This window comes from Xenopus tropicalis, chromosome 1, assembly GCF_000004195.4.
Source record: "Xenopus tropicalis strain Nigerian chromosome 1, UCB_Xtro_10.0, whole genome shotgun sequence".
Taxonomy (NCBI): Eukaryota; Metazoa; Chordata; class Amphibia; order Anura; family Pipidae; genus Xenopus; species Xenopus tropicalis.
This window is the reverse complement of record NC_030677.2, coordinates 186,304,541-186,322,633: the sequence shown is the minus strand read 5'-3', so window position 1 is coordinate 186,322,633 and position 18,093 is coordinate 186,304,541. Positions and strand designations below refer to the sequence as shown.

The following is an 18,093-nucleotide window of genomic DNA, read 5'->3' as shown; positions in this document are numbered from 1 at the left end:
CATAAAAATATACATTTTTAGTAGTGTGTGCTATTGGGTAATCCTAAATAGAAAATTGCCATTTTAAGAATTAAGGGCCGCCCCCTGGGATCATAGGATTCACAGTGCACACAAACAAGTCAAGGCACATATACATGCTAGGCCCCATCAGCCAATGAATGGACTGAGTTCTGTCTTTTACACTAATTCCTGTTACAGTTAGAGCTGCATTATTTCCTGTCAGCTGATCTCTGAGGGAGCACACAGCCCATCACTAAATGGCGGCTCAAGGGAAAGGATGTAAAGGGCAGTATACTGATATATATATATATATTTATAATTCAGTTTGGTAAGATTTTTTAATAGACCACTTAATATGACATAAACTATCTGTTGGTTAAGCATTCATTCTGGGGGTATAGTTTTCTTTTAAGGTGTCCATACACAATCAGATTTTAATCTTCTTCCAATGGACCTTCGGATATTGGTCGTACATTTAAAAGCAACAATCTGAAACTGCCCTTAAAATACAAATCAAGGGATGTTCTGAACATGAAATAGTTGGCGGATATCAATCGTATGAAAGTGACTTCCATTTTAGGTCCCCCAAGGATATTGTCCGATACACAATACATGCGCAGATTTTTTTGTTAGGCGACCAAAATTTTCGACTAAACAACTATGATAGAAAAAGGTAGAATACAACAGAGACCTTCCTCGCACACCCTTAGGGCTCTGGCACACGGGGAGATTAGTCGCCCGCGGCAAAACTCCCTGTTCGCGGGCGACTAATCTCCCCGAGTTGCCTTCCCCTGCCATCCCACCGGCGAACATGTAAGTCGCCGGTGGGATGGCAGACGCGGTGGGGCGATTTGCGCAAAATCACGCCGCCGCGTCTGCCATCCCACCGGCGACTTACATGTTCGCCGGTGGGATGGCAGGGGAAGGCAACTCGGGGAGATTAGTCGCCCGCGAACAGGGAGTTTTGCCGCGGGCGACTAATCTCCCCGTGTGCCAGAGCCCTTAACTCTCCAGAATGAGTTAAGCGCCCGGTGCTCACTGCCAAAGGGATCGGCACCCTCCAAAAGTCCAGAATTGTCAAGTAATGCAATGGCACTCAAGGCTACAAACGGGACAAGCCCTTAATTCAAACTTTATTGCGGTAGTGCACTACCGCAATAAAGTTTGAATTAAGGGCTTGTCCCGTTTGTAGCCTTGAGTGCCATTGCATTACTTGACAGAAAAACTATCAGGACAATAATTCGGAGACTGTACACAGTCCGAAAATCATATGAAACTAGGTGTCGTACAATTTCATCTGTACGTGTATGGCCAGGTTTACACATTTGTATTGGTATAAACCTTTATTTGCATAGCACTGACATTATGTACAGTTTGTTAATCATTCACATCAGTCCCAGTCAAAGTTACAATCTTGACTGGGACCTAGTGCACATTCACACTAGGGCCATTTTTTTATCAGGAGCCAAATAACCTGTCTGTACAGTATGTTTTTGGAGTGTGGATGGAGTACCCAGGAAACGAGTACCCAGAGGAAATCCTCTAAACCACGGAGTAGGCTTACAAACTGCCCTGTTCAGAATCATTCTAAGAAAGCCCAGTTCTGCAAGGCAACTATGCCAACTGCTGAGCTTCAACTGATCATATGCAGGTATCTTATTCAGTTTACTTAGACTTTCCGCCATCTTGAGCTCTCAAAAAAGGTCATTCCCACCAGCCTCTCACCCTCCCAGTGCAGCCCATTCCCACCAGCCTCCCTCTCTCCCGGTGCAGCCCATTCCCACCAGCCTCCCTCTCTCCCATTGCAGCCCATTCCCACCAGCCTCCCTCTCTCCCATTGCAGCCCATTCCCACCAGCCTCCCTCTCTCCCATTGCAGCCCATTCCCACCAGCCTCCCTCTCTCCCGGTGCAGCCCATTCCCACCAGCCTCCCTCTCTCCCATTGCAGCCCATTCCCACCAGCCTCCCTCTCTCCCATTGCAGCCCATTCCCACCAGCCTCCCTCTCTCCCATTGCAGCCCATTCCCACCAGCCTCCCTCTCTCCCGGTGCAGCCCATTCCCACCAGCCTCCCTCTCTCCCATTGCAGCCCATTCCCACCAGCCTCCCTCTCTCCCGGTGCAGCCCATTCCCACCAGCCTCCCTCTCTCCCATTGCAGCCCATTCCCACCAGCCTCCCTCTCTCCCATTGCAGCCCATTCCCACCAGCCTCCCTCTCTCCCATTGCAGCCCATTCCCACCAGCCTCCCTCTCTCCCATTGCAGCCCATTCCCACCAGCCTCCCTCTCTCCCATTGCAGCCCATTCCCACCAGCCTCCCTCTCTCCCAGTGCAGCTCATTCTCAGCACGATTCAAATTTCCCGCTCTCGCTGTTTCCCTGTGCGCTTAGCCCCGCCCTTTCCTGGTGCCGGTAGTTTCATTGAGACGCAGTTCAGCTTCCGCGTTAGTAGAATCCGGGCGCTACTATAGTTGCACGGAGGGAGGGGGGTGTGGGGGCGCTACTATAGTTGCACGGAGGGAGGGGGGTGTGGGTGCCGCTGTAGTGCTGGCGTTCCCTTGCCGGTACCATGGAGTTCCCGGAGCCGCTAGGGGACATGCAGGAGCTGAGCAGGGAGTTGCACAGAGTGTCTTTATTAGGAGCCTGCGGGCAGGAGTCGCCAGAAGAGGAGGCGCCGGAACTGCACTTACACAGGCTCCTGCGGTGAGTATCGGGGGATCGTACCCTAGCCTGCCGGGGCTAAATGCTCGCTAAGCCTGATTGCTCAGTTCCTCCTCTCTACCCCCACACAGCGTAACATTATTTCCTATTATTCAGCCTCCAAATAACCCAAACAAATAAAGTCAATGGATTAAGTCCTGGTATTTGCTCTTGGCATGGTTCCTCAGTGCTGGGGGGGGGGATTATGGGAGTTGTAGTCTAGCAATAACTAGAGGACTGCAGGCTGTGGGGAGATTCAGAGAGTATTATTGGTTCTGAATTGTGTTTATGTGTAGAAAAAGAACAAACATCCCATGAAGGTATCATTGGTACAGTGAGTGCCATAATATATAGTATATATAGATTGTGCGCCCCTGTTGTAAAGTATAAAGATATAAGACGTCATAGAGGTGTCAAACCCCCCCCCCCCCCCCCCCCCATTTGTTTTGGCACAGTAAGTGTTTAATGACATCATTTGATGCGCTTCAAAGTTGACATCTCTATAAAGGCATGAGGCCTTGGACCATAAACTCCTGTTTAATATTTTACAGGAGTATTGTTCCCTATATTCAGGATATCCTTGCCTCCTGTGTTACTATTATATTTTGCACATATTGTGCCGAACTACCTCTCACACCTTCCTGCCCCTATGGGTGTGTTATCTTTCCGCAGGTTACGAGAACAAGTGAAACACCAGCGCCTCGAGGTCCAGGCTGTGAATGAAGCCAGTGAGTCCCCTTATTTACTGTGCCAATAATTATATAGAGTGATACTTGTGTTCTGACTGTGAAGCCAAATGATGTTCGGAGTACATCTGTAGTCAGTATTTGTTTACCCTTGTAATCCCTCCTTCACTGTGTATCATTATGACCTTAAATTTGCTTCCCCCACCAGAGGTGTAGCCCACGCTCTGGTTGCCAGAGCACACATGCTGCCTTTACACACATGCACATAGTTGAGCGAGTTGTGGAATTCACTGCTTATATGCGTGCTAGTGCCACAACATGGCTGCCTGAACCAGGAGCTCCTTCCCGGTGTGGGCAGCCTTTAACTGTAGGGGGCTATTTTTTAAGAAAATATAAATAAAGCGTTTCCCACCGACCAGAGCGCTGTCTCTATTAGCTGGTGTATATGGTATCTGTATTATCTCCCACCTATAGCAGTTTTCTGCAGCTTAGGGTATTGTCACAGGCCCAATTTATTATGTGGGCTGGGGGCTGTTCCATCAGGCTCACAATTTGCGTGCCATTTGCCCTAGGATTAGGATAGAAGCATCTGGAGGTTGTGCTTGGGCAGTGATCTACACTGGAAACTTGCATGATGCTACTAATGGTTGTAGGCAATAAAAAACAGACAAATATGCACTTTTTGTAAAGCAAAGACTGCTGCTCCTGGAGAAAGTGTAGCACAGTTTAAAGCAGGGGTCCCCAACCGCCGGTCCGCGGGCTTCTTTCTAGTGGGCCGGCTCTGTTACCGGCCACGGTAAAAATGCAAAGTAAACGAAGCTCCACCTGAATAATACTTGTATAAAAGCGCCGCGCCGATCAACGTGGGGCGCATGTAGAGGCACGTAGGAATACGCAGATGAACATGCGAATGAACACGTCGGGTGTATAAAGCCCCCCCCGGTCCGTGGAAAAATTTTCGCGCTTGACAACAATAAGTTAATAGACTTGATGGTGCCATTCCCTAGTTTATTAAATCACTTTTTTTTTACCCAGTAGGCTTGTGCATGCACTTTATAGAAAATATTACTGTTTTACACATGCACAAGTCTGGGAGTGTGATGAAGCTGCAAGGAAACCTTGGGAAATATAGGTAAGATGGCTCAATGGGTGCTGTAGGCAGTGATAAAAAATTATGTGCCTTCCCCCCACCTTTCCAGTCCTAATATGACCGTTCTTGCCACTTGGACTGTACACGTCTGCAAATAAAGCTTTAAGTCTTGACCAGCTTTTAAAAATAGAATGTGGTGTGTGAGACAAGGTCCAGAGCAGAGCTAGGGTGTGGGGGAAATGCCAAGCAATGCCCCCAACAAGAATTGTTTTTGTGTGAGCGCAGCTCTGTCTTCTCTGTGGCAGCATGCATCTGTAAAAAGACTAATTTCATTTGTTTTGGCAGGTGAAGAAATTTCCCCAGAAGCCCTTTCATCAGAAAAGCTGTCTGAAATGTAAGTATTTTAGCTTCCCTTTATTTTCCCTGTAAATTCCTTATACAGGTATGGGACCTGTTATCCAGAATGCTTTGGACCTGGGGTTTTTCAGAAAAGTGGGCTTTCCATAATTTGGATCTCCATTCCTTAAGGGCTCGTACACATAATTGTTTGCTTCTGCGCTTCCCTGTGTTGCATTCCACCTGAGTGCAAAAACAAATGCATCCTATTCTTCCTAATGTGCTCATCCTCACTCAGGAGCATGTAACCGCAATAAGACACAGCATGTTGTGTTCCACCTGCGTTCGGTACTTACAAACACCTGTGTGAGAATGAGCACATTAGGAAGTACAGGATGCGTTTGTTTCTGCGCTTCCCTCAGGTGGAACTCAATGCAGGGAAGAGCAAAAGCAAACACTTGTGAGTACAAGCCCTAAGGTTAATAAGAAATCATTTAAACTCTAAATAAACCAAATATGATTGTTTTGTTACCAGTAAAGATTAATTCTATCTTCGTTGGGATCAAATACAAGGTACTGTTTAATATTATAAGAAAAAAGGAAATCATTTTTTTTTTAATTTGAATTATTTGATTATTATGGAGTATATGGGAGATGGCCTTCTTGTATTTCAGAGCTTTCTGGATAACGGGTCCCATACATGTAATAAACATGAAATATCCTGTAGACAGTGTTGTACTCTTTTTTGCTGGTGCTATCATAGGTCCATATAGATTAGAGCTCTGTCTGTGTATTCCCCTTGCCTTTTCCTCTGCCTTAGCAGAAAAAGAACTTGTAGAATGGGGAGGAGCCAAAAGGAACTGTAGCTATAATACTGCATAAAAAGTATTTAACCTTGAAGACAATCTGACAGTAAAGATTCACTTTAACTTTTTTTTTTTTTATGATAGAGCAAAAGAATTATTAAAAGATATTGAAGATGTTAAAGTTTCGTTCCAAAATAAAACAATGGTGCTCCAGAGGTAAGGTGTGTGTTGTGGTTTATGTTATTACTAGTATATGTTTAGATATACCACCTCTTTCCCAAAAAATTTGGGATACTGTGTAAATTATTAATAAAAAGAAAATGGGAAGATTTGCAAATTATTTAAACTTTATATTTAATTGCAAATAGTACAAATACAACATATCATATGTAGAACTAAAGCTTAAGGCTAGAAATGTTGTAAATTATGTGTTTCTGTACCAGCCCAAGGCAACCCCAGCCCTTTATATAAGGGAAGATCTGTGCCTCCAAAGATGCCCCAGTAGCACCCCAACTTCTTTTCTGCTGATTCCCTGCCCATGCTCTGTGCTGCTGTCAGTTCCTGAGTTTAGGGACCGACTCACAATATACTGTATAAACGTCACACTATAAGGCTGATTGATTAACACAAATGATTAATGCATGGCAGCTATGAAACCAGTTCCATTAGCATTAAACTTTAATCATCAGCCCATTAGGATCAGCTTATATGACAGACAAACGTCATTTTCTTTGCGTGATCATTTCTGACGACCCCTAAGCTTAACTTCTCAACTCAGCTGCTCAGAACACACTGAGCATGTGAGTGTCACAGACACTTCTAACAGAAGTGTCCAGTATGGTCACCCTCTGTGACAACTTTAAAGGACTAGATTATTACTACTATAGAGATGTTGAAACTTTAGGCTGGTTCAATAAGTTCATTATACAAAATATGGCATGTCTAGCCATATTTATTTTTAGGGTTTAGTTCTCCTTTAAGTGGGTAAGGTCTGCAAACTCTTTTGAGAGCCACTAGTATGAACTGGTATTTATACATTACAAAGACTTTTGCTTGGCCCCTTATCTCTCTCTCTAACCTTTTTAGTGCCACAGGACGTAGAATCTACGTCCTGGGTACCAAAGTACCTAAGTGCCACAGGACGTAGATTCTACGTCCTGCACTTCTGGGTTTGGGAGCGGAGAAGCGGCTTTTCAAGCCGCTTCTTCGCTCCCCGCTCGTTCCCCAGCCTCTAGGCAACAGTCAGAGGGGGGGGAACGAGTGGCCCCTGGGGCGCGATCGCCCAGGGGCCCCATAGGAAATGTCAGGACACGCTGTCTGTGCGTGCCTGACACTTCCTGCTTTACCTTCTCTCCCCCCTCCCTCCTCCTTCTGAATACTCATGATCGGGTGCAGAAAGAAGCTGCAGCATGGCTCCTGGGTCCTTCCTCCCACCTCCAGCTGATGTGTGTGCCTGCTTGTTACAAGTGTAAAAAAAAACACACATAATACACTAATACACACTTATAATCACACTTACACACAAACACATACATTTTGGGGGGGGGGGGGTTGGTGGGTTTCAAATATTCAGAACACTTGCAGTGCTCACACTTGCTTGCACACTCACACACATGCACACAAAACACATTTTACCATGTGTACACACTCACTTACACACTAATGTAATTTTGTAATTTTTTTTTTTTATCGCATCGTTTTTATTCTTGCCTGAAAAAAATGTTTTATTGCCATTGCGGATAGCGTATTCGCTAACCACACTGCGCAATACCTTTTTGTTTATTATTTTGGTGTTTCTACTACATTTTCTGTGATTTTGGTGCATTTTTAGGTATTTTATTGCATTTTCAGTTATGCACAGTTGTTGTTCGCTTGACTTTGTCTGTAAAACTTATTTGCCCAAGCCAAAATACTCAAACTGTTATTCTGACCGCAGATATTATTAGATTAGGCAAAAAAAAAAAAAAATGATTTTAGTGATTTTTTATTTTTATCAATTTTATTGCATTTCACATTGTTCTATATTACTTGTCTTTGCACATGGATATTTTGTCTGCTCTATTTCAATTTGGCATCCTGTGTACCCCACATAGTTTGGTAAATCTATGCATATAGGGCATCAAACTGTTCAGTAGACCCCTGGCGTTCATACTTAGAGTGTTTTATGTTGGTACGTTACTAAATGTGGGGTACATAATGGGGCAACATGCAAGCTTTGTGACGATTTTCAGAAATGTCACATAAACCGTTCTGTTTAGCATAGCTTTGTAGTTTGGTAGTTTGCAGTAGAAAGTTGTATTTACCCACTTTTGTTTTGTCAGACTGTATACTTTCGGAAAATATATGGTTTTCTAGGGTCTTCATACTGTTAGGGGGTGTTATGCCACATAATACACATACCGGGTGCAAAAATTGCATGAGCCGGAGTGTCATGTGAAAATTCATATGCACTATTTTAATTTGGGTGCCCCTGTACGGCACGTAGTTTGGCCAATATATGCATATAGGGCATCAAACTGTTCAGTAGGCCCCTGGCGTTCATATTTAGAAAGTTTTATGTTGATACGTTACAAAATGTGGGGGTACATATGAGGTAAAATGCAAGCTTTGTGACAATTTTCAAAAATGTCATAAAAACCGTTCTGTTTAGCATAGCTTTGTAGTTTGGTAGTTTGCAGTAGAAAGTTGTATTTACCCATTTTTGTTTTGTCAGAATGTGTACTTTCGGAAAATGTATAGTTTTCTAGGGTCACTGTTAGGGGGTCTTATGGCACATAATGCACATGCCGGTAGCTTATATTGCAGCGTATACACTTTGTATGCACTAACTTCCTTTTGGGGTCTCTAAATGCCAGATACATCGCTGATCCTATGCACAATGGGCATCAAACTGTTCAGTGGACCGTTGGTACCTAATGTTATGTGGGAGATAAGGTGCTTGAAAGTGGAAGATTTGATGTGATTTTCAGGTATTTCATCAAAACCAACAATTTTGGGAAAGCATTGCGACTGTAGTATGGAGTAGAAAGATATGGGTACCAATTTTGAATTCGTCCGAATGTGTACTTTCCAAAAATATATGGTTTTGTGGGGTTAATGTATTTTTTTATGTTTTTATCCCACAGAAAATGCAGTAAACGTGTTGAATTTTCAGTAGCTAAAGAGACCTCTGGGGCAATTTCTATGCACTAACTTCCTTATGGGGTCTCTAAATGCCAGATACATTGGTGATCCTATGCACAATGGGCATCAAACTGTTCAGCGGACCCTTGGCTTTCATATTTAGGGTGTGTTCTTTTGGTACCTAATGTTATGTGGGAGATAAGGTGCTTGAAAGTGGAAGATTTGATGTGATTTTTAGGTATTTCGTAAAAACTGGCAATTTTGGGAAAGCACTGCGACTCTGTAGTTTGGAGTAGAAAGACATGGGTACCAATTTTGAATTTGTCCGAATGTGCACTTTCCAAAAATATATGGTTTTGGGGGGTCAATGTATTTTTTTGTGTGTTTACCCCACAGAAAATGCAGTAAATGTGTTGAATTTTCAGTAGCTAAAGAGATCTGCGGGGCAATTTGTATGTACTAACTTCCTTTTGGGGTTTCTAAATTCCAGATACATCAGTGATCCTATGCACAATGGGCATCAAACCGTTCAGTGGACCTTTGGCTTTCATATTTATGTATTTATGATGTATTTTCTTGGTACCTAATATTATGTGGGAGATATGATGCTTGAAAGTGGAAGATTTGAGGCGATTTTTTAGAATTTTCATAATTTTTTATAGAAAATGCTAAATTCAGTAAAGCATTGCCGTTTGGTACTTAGGAGTTGGAAGACATAGTTACCCATTTCGGATTCGTCAGAATGTGTACTTTTCAAAAATGTATGGTTTCCTGGGATAAACCTAATGTTCCAGGATTTTTGGCTTTGGAATGTAAAGTATGCCGTATTCTGCTGTAATGGTTTGAAAATTTAGTAATTTACTGCTGGGAGTTTTTGATCTGTAGAAGTCAGAAATCTCAATAAAACTATACATATCAGGTATTGGCACGTTTGGGAGACATGAGGCTTTCCAAATCAGTTGAATTTTTGTCCATAAAATAAAATATGTTTCTGGTATGAATCCCTATATCATTAAAAATAGCATTTTTTCTTTTTTTTTTTTTTTTGTATTTCAAGCTCTAAATCTTGTTCCAGAAGTGGAAATACACAAAAACTCAGGCAGATTTGGAAAGCTCAGGTTCTCCTGAAAAAAACAATATATAGTTTGCCTACCTAGACTTAACCCTGCCCCCAGTAAAAGCCCCTAAATTGAGAGAGAGCACAGAATGTTTACAAAACGTCTGGCACTGAGGGGAACCGAAATGTCAAATTCTGCTGGCACTTAAAGGGTTAAACACGCTTATGTTTATTTATGCTTTAATTTCCTTTTACAGAATGCAGATTGTGAATGCACTTCTCAGTAAAATACAAGAAGCCAACGGTGAATCAAAGTAAGGTTTTAAACCGCTAGCCTACGATATACCTCTTATTTATTTACTTTTAGTTTTTATTTATAGACAAGTAAACAGTTTACTGTTATATAAGGTACCCATAGAATTGCATTATTTGAGCTACCATCACAGGACTGCTGCCTTCTTAAAGTACAGCAAATAGACTCACCCATGTGCATAACAAAGTGTATGCCATCAAATATCTAAATGTTAATGTAATGTTATTGCTGTGTGTAAAATATTCAACATTCTGAACAGATAAGTATTACAAATCCCTACATGATGTAACCTGTAACCCCTACCAATCAATGCTGCATGTATAAAACATTGCTAATATAATAAAACTGAAACAGCATTTGTTCTAGTGCAAAAATTAATTGCAAAAGCACATAGAAGAACACTCTGAGCAATTTTATATTCATCTGTTTTGCTGGTTACATTTTCTTTAATCTCTTGTGTGCTCTCACTAATATTAAACTAACGCCACTGCCAAAAAGCCTTCCCACCCACCCCCCCACCCCCCTGAAGCCTTACCAAGCCAAAGAAGCCACCATTTTACTGATAATTTAGATAGTTGAGACCTTGTCTATAAACTATTTGACACCAACTTATTAATATTAATATAGACAAGTGTAGAATTACTTTTGCAATTTTATTTTACTTTTAAGAAAATTTTCTGTAAGTGTTAGGGAGGGTATGTTCATTTTAAAGCTAGGGTGTCTGTGATGTAAAACTTCTCAGTAGTAATTCATGTTTGAAAAGGGTATTTTTTGCTAATGTTTCTAAATAGCCATACTAGAAGATTCTCTTGGTTTCAGAAGTGGGCATGAATTTGCTAGTTAAGTTAAACGAATTATAATAAAATGACCGCTTGTGTTTGTATTTTTTAGGTTAATACAAGAGAAATTCACTCACATTTTGATGCTCTCCTCTTCAGTAATGAACTTACAACAGGCAAGTGCAGTTAGGGTTTTTCCCTTGAGTCTTAACTGCAGACTGAAGCATGCTTCAACGTTGTCTATAGTTATATGCTATATATCTTTTCCCTTGAGCCACCATTTAGTGATGGGCTGTGTGCTCCCTCAGAGCTCACCTGACAGGAAGTGATGCAGCTCTAACTGTAACAGGAAGTAGCATGGGAGTAAAAGACAGACCTTTACATTAACTGGCTGAAGTTGCCTAGCATGTATCTGTGCCCTTGGTTTGTTTGTGTGCGCCATAAATCATATGATCCCAGGGGGCAGCCCTTAGTACGTAAAATGGCAACTTTTATATAGGATTACCCATACTACTAAAGTATATTTTTATGATATGAGTTATTTAGATTATTTTTTATGTACACCTACATTCAGGTGGTTTAATTTGCCTTTAAAAAGTGTGTTGGGTGCAGGTAGTCTTGTGTTTGCCATTAGTCCCACTCTGTCCCCTAATAGATGTCATATTTGGCAGATTTGCCTATTATGCATGCACTCAGCACTTCTTGATCACAAATATCTGTAGCATGTCAGATCTTGGAAGCACTTGTGTGTTGGCTAAAAGCTCCAACCTCCTCTGTTAGACAATAAGGCTGTGGACTTGCCAAGCCATCCGTACTGGTGTTACGTATCATTTTGCCACTGCAATCCAACTTAAATGTCAGCGTTTACTTGCACCTCTTTGGAGAAAGAAGGGATGTTATGTTATATGAGGTACCTACAGCTAACCATGATATTGCTCACAATGATACAGTTGTTTAAGTGTAATAATATCTGGATTAAAGATACTTTGAAGTATCAGGGTTTTCTCACAGCTGTGCATGTTGCCATTATTCTTAGAAAAACATTAAAGGAGGTTATGTGCTTTAAGATGACAATAACATATATACTGGTATTTTACAGGAGACACGAGATTTGGAGGAAAAAATGTATGACATCAGAAAGAAGAGATTAGGTAAATTTATGGTGTAAACTTTATGCACATTATATAGCTGCTCTTTCGTAGCAATGTTAGTTTGGGGTGTACTCCCTGTAATGCTAGCCAGATCGGTCACTTCTATTCTAGTTTACTAATACAGGCATTGGATCAGTTCATTTCTGGAATGGTTGGGACTTAGGGTTTTCTGGATAAGGGATTTTTGCATATTTTGCATCCCATACCTTAAGTCTGCTAAAACATTTAAACATGAACTACACCCAATAGTATTGTTTTGCCAACAATATGGATTCATGCAGCTTAGTTACCATTAAGTACAAGGTATTATTTTATTATTACAGAGAAAATATACAAAATTAGAATTATTCCCTCCTGCTATTTTGGATAACACTTTACCTGATAAGGGTTCCAATACCTGTGCTTTTACTGGTATTGGAGGGTTTTCCCCAACTCACTTTGTATTTGTGCATTTCAACTTTATTATGATTTCATCATCAACTTGCCTTACAATAACATCAGCTTACCCATATCTCCAAAGAAACTCATCTTGGGTGAAACATGTTCTAAATTTTTTTACAAAGAATTCAAAATTCTTAATAAAATACTTATTTCCATATGTATTTATTATATAGTGCTCAAGGAACAAGGCTCTGCTAAAATGTTAGAGATTCAAACGATGAAAAGCAACTGGAAGGCTAACAGAGAAGAAATGAAAAATGAGAAAATAAAGCGGTTGCACAAAGTCCTTAAAGAAGAAATAGACAGTGTAACAGTCCTACAGAACGTATTTCAGGTAATTACTTTGATAACATCTTTCTAACCAAAGTCAAATAACCATTGAGAATTCCTTTGTCTGCCCCTCTAAAGCTGCCAACTAGGTGCCTAGTTGGCAGCTTTAGAGGGGCAGACAAAGGTCCTATATATATATATATATATATATATATATATATATATATATATATATATATATATATATATATATATATATATATCTATCTATCTATCTATATATATATATATATATATATATATATATATATATATATATATATATATATATATATATCTATATCCTCCTTCAGAAAGCACTCACGGTATTTAGGAAAAAAGAAAATATTTATTTACACAAAAATGTCTACGCGTTTCGATCCATATAGGATCGTCATCAGGACAAAGACAGGAAGTGAGGTGTGTGTTTAAATGTAGATGCTATCCAATCAGTGTATCCATGTAAGTAAACTAGTGTTAACCCATTATGTGCTCATAATTTGAGGTTAATTTGAATATTTTCTGAATATGTTTTTATTTCACCTTTTAGTGGTGACATATTTATAAAAAGGATGTACACATATATCTACAATAAGGATATAAACACTCATTGATTGTTTTAAATGCAATAGACATGTTGGTTACACATTGAGGAGTTCTTTATATTTAAATTGACCTATTTACTGGTCACAATAGTGATTCTGTGGTTTTTTTATGAGCACATAATGGGTTAACACTAGTTTACTTACATGGATACACTGATTGGATAGCATCTACATTTAAACACACACCTCACTTCCTGTCTTTGTCCTGATGACGATCCTATATGGATCGAAACGCGTAGACATTTTTGTGTAAATATTTTCTTTTTTCCTAAATACCGTGAGTGCTTTCTGAAGGAGGATATATGTGTGTGTGTGTGTGTGTGTGTATATAAATACAGCCCTGTTTGGTGATCTTCCCTAATATAGATGGTTGGAGATTCTGCTTTTTACTGTTTTGAGTGAGTTCTGTTTAAAGAGGTTTTTTGCCTTTGAATTAACTTTTAGTATGATGTAGAGAGTGATATTCTGAGGCAATTAGAAATTGGTCTTCATTTTTTATTTGTTTTTCTTTAGCTTTTTTGTTCAGCAGCTCTTCAGTTTGGAATTTTAGCAGTAATCTGGTTGCTAATTACAAATTACCCTAGCAACCAGGCAGTGCTCAACAGTGAAATTGTAACCTCACAGAACAATAGCTTATGGGCTCCTGGGGTCAGAAGAAGGCAAATCATTCAAGAACTATAAAAAATATGGCCCATTTGAAAAGCTGCTAAGAATTGGCCATTCCATAACATGCTAAAAGTTAATTTGAAAGTGGACCACCCTTTTAAGAACCAGTAACATAAAAAAATGAAATGCCTACAAACATTTTTAATTTTATATGAGGGATGTTTGATTTTATGCCATAAATGATATTTGCCCCCTATAATCTTCCCATGTTAGAATTAAACCTGTTGTATTCTATGTAGCTATCTGTTATCTTTTGTGTTATCATGCTCTTTTGCCCTGTTCAGCTTGAATGGCTACAGTGTAGCTTATTTATATACCCTTTAGTAGTATTTGGGAAGCTTTTAGGGCTCTGGCACATGGGGAGATTAGTCGCCCGCGACTAATCTCCCCGAAATGCCATCCCACCGGCGAAAATGTAAATCGGCGGTAAATCCTTGAGAGGAAACTTCCACGATATTACTGAAATCGCGCCGCCGCGTATGCCATCCCACCGGCGATTTACATTTTTGCCGGTGGGATGGCATTTCGGGGAGATTGGTCGCCCGTGAACAGGGAGATTTGTCGCAGGCGACTAATCTCCCCTTGTGCCATTGTTAGTGTAAGCTAACAATGACTTATGTTTCAATGCATAAAAAAAGTGTTTTCAGTGTTACTTTTCCTTTAAGGCCTTTGTCTGTGTTAGGATTGTGCTGTGGCCAAAGCCAGAAAGTGATAGATGATGGGTAAAGTTCCGTGCCTTGATACTGTCTATAGATAACCTGGTTCCAGTAACTTATGACTTTGTATATAGAGGGAAGGGCCTTGGGTGCATTAGGTAGAATCTCGCTAAGGATGTCGCAATACAAGCAGCCATAGTTCTATGAGTCCAAAACTGTACAACCAGCAATACTTTACATTGTAGAGATGCAAAGGGTTCTAGTGAGTGCAGCCCTACTCTGCTTTCTTTGCTTTGCATTACTTGGAATTCAAAATTCTATTTTCCTTTTTCTCCAGAATATCATTCTTGCCAGCCACGTTGATTGGGCAAAGTATCCACAACTAAAAGATATCGTTCTGAGGCTGGAAACAAATGCAAGCTCGTTTGTATAATTGTTTTCTTTCGGCAAATAATTTTTTTAATTGAAAAGAGTGACGCTAATTGCTCTGTGTAAAATGCTGTAGAGCTCCCCTAGTTTTATGTATGTTAATTTAAATTATGCACATTTTATTTGTATTTTTAATTGTTTCTTTGTAAGTTTTTCTTTGTTTTTTTAACTGTAGATATTTGTACATAGAGTAATGTCTGTATATACATCTTTTAACACTTCTGCTCAGAATAAGAGCGGAGAAAACCAGCAGGTGGCAAATCAGAAAAAAAGTTAATGAAAGGAAGTCACACAACAGATTAATTTGGCATACCCACACACTAGGATATTTGTGCCATATTTTGTGGGTGACCTGATAACCAGCCTGACTGGCCTGCTATTAGTAAATAGTGCAAGTCTCTACCGTCCCACAATACCCAGTAATTTGAGTTTTCAGGCTTGGTTTTCTATTTTTAGCCAGCTGGCTGTGGTGCGGTGTAATTGGAAGAACTAACAGGAGGGTGAATGCCTCTAGACTAGACCTTTTAGAAAATTACATCTAATGGAACAATAGTCAAGGTGAGGCAGACATTAGTCTTTTGTGCTCTTATGTTCTGTTGCGCAAAAGCAGTCAGGGCTCAAAATTCTATACTCATGCTGTTGGTCTCCATTATCCCACTTACAAAGAAAAAATGAGAGATTTCTACAATAAACAGTAGTATTAAATGCTGCATAAGTATTTACTAAGTCTTAAGGCAATAGCAAGCTTTGCCCACTTGCAGTTGATCCTCCACTGTCATTCAGGTTTCAACCACTCCGAGTGCCATTGTCCATAGAGAGTTGCGGCTGGCTGCCTCTTTCTTGGAGAACTAGTTATGGTAATTTTTGTTTACCAGCATTTTATCCAAAAGAGCTGCAATATTTTATGTTCTCTGGCTGCCCTGTTACTCGGGTTGCTGCTGCGCAAAGAAGTAACATTGCAGCTATGTGTAGCTGTAGCGTCTGGCTTGTCTTGGTGCAACTGATTGCATAGAAGGCTACATATACAGTGTCTGACCTCGTGACAAAGAGTGCAATGTTTCCACACTAATTCTGTATGATGCCCGATGCAATAAAGAATTTGTGAATCTAATGCAAATAATTTTTTGTTCTCAGGCTATACCCTCAACGTGATATGAATGTAATGTGTATATACCTTTTTTTATTTTTCCATTTTAACAGTAAGAGATACATACGAAGAGATGTGCTGCATTTAAAATGCCTCTTCTCTCAAGGAGAACTGTGGTGGTCAAGATACCATTCTCAGTCTGCAGCCAGTTCCCATTAAAATGAATGACAAATACTGTGCCCATTGCTTCTGTGTTGGACATGCCACAGGCCAAAACAGCAACATATATAGTAGGCCAGGAAAGCTGTAAATATGAGCAGGTATTGCACATTACACATCATAATATAAGGGGCTGTTAGCCCAGAGACTCTTGCTGCAGGAGCACCATATGGCCCAAAATATCCAGATACCTTGCCTGTTCAACACCTGTTTCACTGTTTAAACCCAGGTTTTAATATGAATTTGGACCGGCCTTTGCTGTTATAGTTAGTGAGGTTGAGCCTTTAGCTGATCACGCCTAGCTTGCATTTCCAAATGGCATTCCAATTCATGCCACAGCTGCCATATTGGGTCAGAGCTCTGTGACAGCCATTCTGTTTCTTCCACCCCATCTCAGCAATTACATTTTGTGCAGACCTTACTTTGTTCATGAGTTTGGTTTTGCCGGAACCAAGGATCTTAGCCCAACCTATGAGAACCATCCCTACACCAGTATTCCTCCCCCACCAAGCTTTATAGATGGCCCCACTGACACATTACACGTTTAGGCAGGTAGAAAATTTACATTCATCTGCCAAAACCAGGCTTGTTTGCTAGACAGCCAAATGTGAAGCATGGTTTATCACCTATTTCCACTTTCCCAGTGATCTTTATGCCATTTCTTTGTGGCATGGCAATGTCAGGTGTCTGTATGGCTGCTCATTCATATAAGAAAACCCCATGCTTCCGAAGAATGGTTCTTGTGTTGCCGTTACTTTCAGAAACCATGTAGAACTCAGCAGTGAGTGTTAAAACTGAAGTAATGTGCTTTTTAGAACAGTTGAACAGATATTTTGGTCATGTATATTGTGTCCTTTGGACAAACAAGAAATCCTCTGCACTCACCTATATCAATATATTAAGAATATTTTGTGTGTGAAGCTATTCAAATAATGTCCTGCCCCTTCCTTTTGGCCATAAAATATATGAAGTACAGTTAAGATCAGTTAATATTGTGCCAATCATTTCATCTAGCAGAACTCTGCCCCATCCCCTATTGTGCAATGGCTCCATATCAACAGAGGATCCAGGATTTAACATATTTTGAATCTCAGTCTAAACCTGGTTATACTCATATGTTTGTAAATCCTGGGAGCCTTTGCCCCTGTCTGTGCAGATTCTGGTGTTCTGCTAAGTTGCCCTCTATTCACCAGGGGGCACTGTGCCCTTGTTTGGCCCCGCTGCAGCCCCGTTTAAAGAGCTTCATATCGGAGCACAGATAGTTCTGTCATTAGCACAGCATCCATCATACTGTCCCGGGTACTGACTGATCTGCTGGCATCCAGGCAGGGAGAACTAAAAATGCACTGCTGTGGGCAGACTTTGGCTCAGTATCAGAGGTTTCCCGAATGTGGTATGTGCAGTGCTTCTTAGTGATTGGTGACCCATTTGGGCTCCCCCTTAACTCCCTCTTTATTTTTTGCCCACTCATGTTCCATGTCACTCATTTCCTTCCTTATTATCCCCTTCTATTTCTGACCTCTTATCCCCATCTTTGCAATATTTCTCTTAAATCCTGACCTTCCATTTCTTTCACACTTGTTCTGCCTTTCCCCCATCCTCACCATCTCCAGTTATTCATTTTCCAATGCTTTTCCCTCTAG

The 18,093-nt window shown here is 40.6% G+C and overlaps 1 protein-coding gene across 1 annotated transcript; it reads left to right on the top strand.

The window, feature by feature from the left end:
* The first annotated feature begins 2,459 nt into the window (after window positions 1–2,459).
* cenph (centromere protein H) lies at window positions 2,460–16,255 on the top strand. The gene is made up of 9 exons (XM_031893977.1): window positions 2,460–2,700; window positions 3,370–3,425; window positions 4,819–4,867; window positions 5,760–5,831; window positions 10,053–10,109; window positions 11,000–11,063; window positions 11,987–12,038; window positions 12,653–12,813; window positions 15,053–16,255. Exons 1-9 carry the CDS (start codon window positions 2,567–2,569, stop codon window positions 15,146–15,148), a joined length of 741 nt encoding a protein of 246 aa, XP_031749837.1. The 5' UTR covers window positions 2,460–2,566; the 3' UTR covers window positions 15,149–16,255.
* The last annotated feature ends 1,838 nt before the right edge of the window (window positions 16,256–18,093 follow it).

Excerpts from the sequence above, each read along its gene's own strand:
- cenph (XM_031893977.1), top strand. The coding sequence starts at position 2,567 with ATGGAGTTCCCGGAGCCGCTAGGGGACATGCAGGAGCTGAGCAGGGAG. Across the intron at positions 2,701-3,369 it reads CACTTACACAGGCTCCTGCG|GTTACGAGAACAAGTGAAAC; the intron begins GTGAGTATCGGG and ends ATCTTTCCGCAG. Across the intron at positions 4,868-5,759 it reads TCAGAAAAGCTGTCTGAAAT|AGCAAAAGAATTATTAAAAG; the intron begins GTAAGTATTTTA and ends TTTTTATGATAG.